Source organism: Nicotiana tomentosiformis, chromosome 10 (assembly GCF_000390325.3).
Source record: "Nicotiana tomentosiformis chromosome 10, ASM39032v3, whole genome shotgun sequence".
NCBI lineage: Eukaryota > Viridiplantae > Streptophyta > Magnoliopsida > Solanales > Solanaceae > Nicotiana > Nicotiana tomentosiformis.
Window position 1 is genome coordinate 30,404,880 of NC_090821.1, and position 4,107 is coordinate 30,408,986.

At 40.0% G+C, this 4,107-nt stretch overlaps 1 protein-coding gene across 1 annotated transcript; it reads left to right on the top strand.

Moving 5' to 3' along the window:
• The first annotated feature begins 1,317 nt into the window (after nucleotides 1–1,317).
• Nucleotides 1,318–3,855, top strand: LOC138899946 (uncharacterized). The gene is made up of 3 exons (XM_070186648.1): nucleotides 1,318–1,935; nucleotides 1,984–2,235; nucleotides 2,440–3,855. The coding sequence occupies exons 1-3, from the start codon at nucleotides 1,318–1,320 to the stop codon at nucleotides 3,853–3,855; spliced, it is 2,286 nt and encodes a 761-aa protein (XP_070042749.1).
• Nucleotides 3,856–4,107: the final 252 nt, after the last annotated feature.

Here is a 4,107-nt window from a genome sequence, read left to right on the forward strand (position 1 = left end):
TTCTTTGTCTATAGAGGCTCTGTAGACATAGTGTGGGTTGTGTATTGGTGCTAGGAAAGACAAACTATGTTATGTTGTGGTTGTATTACTTGTCCCATTTGAGATTTAAAAATGATGCAAACTATTTGTAATGAGTTGGTATTGTAGACCATGATTAGGTTTTTGTCTAATTAATGAAAATATGTATTATCTTCATTCGTGGATGAGTTTGAGTAGAAGAAAATCTAACAGGTTTGCTCGGTCGGGTTCACTCGGTTGAGCGTCGGTCACGCTCATCGGTTTTGGGGCGTGACACGTTTAATCAAAAGAGGAATATTAACTTCATGTGAAATCTGATTCTCGGTTGAATTCGTGAGAATCATTCGTGTTATAGAGTGAATTAACTCAAGAATTGGATTCCGAGTCAGTTATCTTTCACATATCTAGTCAAATGCCCTTATCCCTCTCATTGATATCTCTTTGTTGCTCATCTGCTGTCTTTTGTGATCACTTGTTATTTGCTTAATTTTTAGTAGTTCACCGTAGTAACAGTTATCAAATCAAGTGTTAATTTTCTTGGAGAGTAATCAATTGGAGATTATTCGAACACTGTTTAAATTCAATCCCTGTGGAGACGATAATAAATCTATACTATCTTTGACTAGCAAGCAATAATTTTATGTTATGTTTTGCGCTCGTCAAATTTTGGCACCGTTGCTGGGGATTGGAAATCAATAGTGTTTGAAATAGTTTTTGAGGCTAATTCAGGAATTAGGTTTTAGTTTTTTTTTTCTTATCTTTTCTTTTCTTTTTCCTTTTCCATTTTATTTTCTTTGTTAGTTAACTTCTTTTCAAGATTTGTTTTATAGTACCTAACAAGTTGGAGAAGATACTGTAGATTTTGAACCCTAAATGCTGTGAAGATGGAGTACAACCAGCCTAAGAAAACAATTAATGAGTTAGAAGCTGAACATTATCAGCGGTCTGCTATGTGTTTTAAACGCGGTGGATTTCGTCGATGGATTTCGTCGACTGGCTTCTTGAGGGATTTGAAGTCGAACGAGAAAAAGTCAAATTTTGGCGCCGTTGTCGGGGATTGGTAATTAGTAGTGTTTCAAAATATTTTTGGCACTAATTCATGAACTAAATTTTACTTTAGTGTATTCACGTTTCTCACTTGTATGCAGGATACAGATTTGATTTCTCTGGTGTGTGACTCGATCCTCTTCAAAGGAAGTGATACCCTACAAACCAGAGTTGGAGAAACACCTGCGACAACTGAGAAAAGAAAGAGACTTAACAGAAAAATTCTTCGGTCAAACTTTGACTCAAGATACCATGGCAAACGAAGAGAATGGTGGAGTAGACTTAGCAGCAAGAGACGCAGCACAACTAGAAGCTGCACAGAGAATTGCTGATGAGACCGTCAACGATGATGGGGGTCGAAGATTCAATCTAAACCGACCCTTGATTGAAGACCAGTTCGAGAATGCAGTACCTAGGCCTAGAAGATCATTGGGTGACTATACTAGGCCAATCTATAATCAAGGACTATCAAGTGTCAGACCTCCACCCATAACAGCAAACAACTTCGAATTGAAGCAAGGCTTGCTTCAAACTATGCAAAACAACTGCATTTTTAGAGGGAAGGTGAACGAAGATCCTAATACTTACTTGATGGATTTTGAAGAAATCATGAACACCTTCCAATACAATGGAGTATCAAAGGATGCAGTCTACTTAAGGGCATTCCCCTTTTTATTGAAAGATGATGTGAAGCAATGGCTTCATAGCTTACCCACATGTTCGATCAGGACATGGGAATATATGACCAAGAAATTTCTTGACAAGTACTTCTTAGCAGCAAAAACAAGGAAGTTTAGAAGGGAAATCCACAATTTCTGTCAGAATGGGATAGAAACGATTTTCAAAGCTTGGGAGAGATTCAAGGAGCTAGTCAAAAAGTGTTAGCGTAATGGAATTGATTTGTGGATGCAACTCTAGGATTTCTGGGATGGGCTGACATCGTCTTCACGACGAACTCTGAATACTGCATGTGGAGGACCACTAATGAAGAAATTGCCAGAGGAGGTTGTCTTAATCCTTGATGAATTATCTGAGGATGCTAATCAGTGGCCGGCTAAAAGTAATGACAGGAGAAAATCAGTTGAGGTTCACCAGGTAGACTCTAACACATCCATGCAAGCCCAGCTAGACAATATGGCCAAGCAGATAAGAAAGCTGACATTGGCCAAGGTATAGAGTGAACCACAAGCATCATGTGACTTTTGTGGATTGGGACACCCTACACATGAGTGTCAAGCATCAACTGAGGAAGTCAACGCAGTGGGGAACTTTAATAGAGGAAACTACAAAGGCGTGAACAACTATAATGCTATGGGTCAAAGACATCCAAGTTTTTCGTGGTGTTTACCTAGTGGGAGTCTGAACTCATGGTAGCAAAATAATCCTAGACCCCAATGTCAAGGACCACCAGGTTTTCAGAACCAGCAGAGGCAGCAATACCAGCAACAACAGCCAAATCAGTCTTGTATGGAAGATCTCATGAAGGCATTCATCAACAAAACAGATGAAAAATTCGAGACTCGGAGCATGACTATTCAAAATTTAGAAAGACAAATGGGACAAATTGCAAATCTTTTATCTGATAGGGCTCCTGGGACTCTTCCCTATGACACTAAAAAGAACCCAAAGGAAACAATCAAAGATGTATCTTTGAGAAGTGGCAAAACATTGGTTGACCCAGTGGTGAAAGCTAGAACCAAGGTGGTGAACAAGAAGACTGAGACACCAGCAAAGAAAAAGAGTAAAGAGCAAAAAGACCAGAGTAGTGGGGTACAAAAAGAGATTGAAGAAAGTAGACATATGCCAGCTCTACCATTCCCTCAAAAGATGAAGCGAGAGAAACTTGACAAATGTTTTGGGCGATTCTTGGAGATGCTCAAGCAACTTTATGTGAACATTCCCTTCATGGAGGTACTCACTCAGATGCCTGCTTATGCAAAGTTCTTGAAGGAAATCCTGTCTAGCAAGAGAAAATTAGAGGAAAAAATAGTGGTCAAGCTAAATGCCCACTGCAGCGCCATATTGCAAAATAAAATCCCCCAAAAGTGTGGGGACCCAGGAAGCTTCACCATACCATGCTCGTTGGGGAGTGAAAAATTCGACAAGGCCCTCTGTGATTCTAGTACGTTTATAAATCTAATACATTTGTCTGTATTTAGGAAACTGGAAGGTGAGATCGAAGTGATCAAATCAATACCAATGTCCCTACAACTGGCTGACCAAACCACTATTCTACCTGAGGGAATCATTGAGGATATTCTAGTGCGGGTGAATAAGTTTGTGTTCCCCGTAGACTTTATTGTGGTGGATATGGAGGTGAATAAGGAGGTGCCTCTAATTCTAGGGAGTTCATTCTTATGTACAGGTAGAGCTATCCTTGATATCTATGAAGGTCTACTTATGCTCAGAGTGGGCAACAAAAAAGTGGTGTTCCAGATGAAGATGATGATGAAATACCCCACTGATGAGGTATCCACCTACTCATGCTTCAAGCTGGATGTTGTTGGAGAATTGGCTGAAAAATACAAGTTTGACAAGCTTGTGGGGGATACTCTAGAGAGGTGTATTACTCAGTCTAGCACAATGGAGGATGAAGATCCTAAAATAAAGAAAGAGGTTGAAGCTCTTGAAACTGAGGATCAAGTGGTTGATGAGGAGGAACTAAAAGAGGAGGCCTCTAAGCCTAACGTGGAATTGAAAGTCCTCCCCACTCACTTAAAATATACTTTTCTTGAAACTAATAATTTTTCTGTGATTATTTCTGCTGACTTGACAGGTACACAAGAGTGAAAGCTGGTGGAGCTGCTGAAGAAGAACAAGAAGGCCATTAGCTGGAGTATAGCGGATATTCAAGGAATCAGTACGGCCATTTGCATGCCCAAAATTCCGTTGGAAGAAAATATCAAGCCAATGGTGCAGCCCCAACGCAAGCTGAACAAAACTTTGGAGGGGGTAGTGCACAAGGAGATCATCAAATTACTAGATGCGGGAGTGATTTTTCCCATCTCTGATTGCCAGTGGATTAGTCCAGTACAAGTTGTA

What these genes read in the sequence shown, in the direction of transcription:
- LOC138899946 (XM_070186648.1), top strand. Translation starts at nt 1,318, where the DNA reads ATGGCAAACGAAGAGAATGGTGGAGTAGACTTAGCAGCAAGAGACGCA. An exon ending in GGGAGAGATTCAAGGAGCTA is followed by an intron (nt 1,936 to 1,983) that starts GTCAAAAAGTGT and finishes ATGCAACTCTAG; the next exon opens with GATTTCTGGGATGGGCTGAC. An exon ending in GAAAGCTGACATTGGCCAAG is followed by an intron (nt 2,236 to 2,439) that starts GTATAGAGTGAA and finishes AACTCATGGTAG; the next exon opens with CAAAATAATCCTAGACCCCA.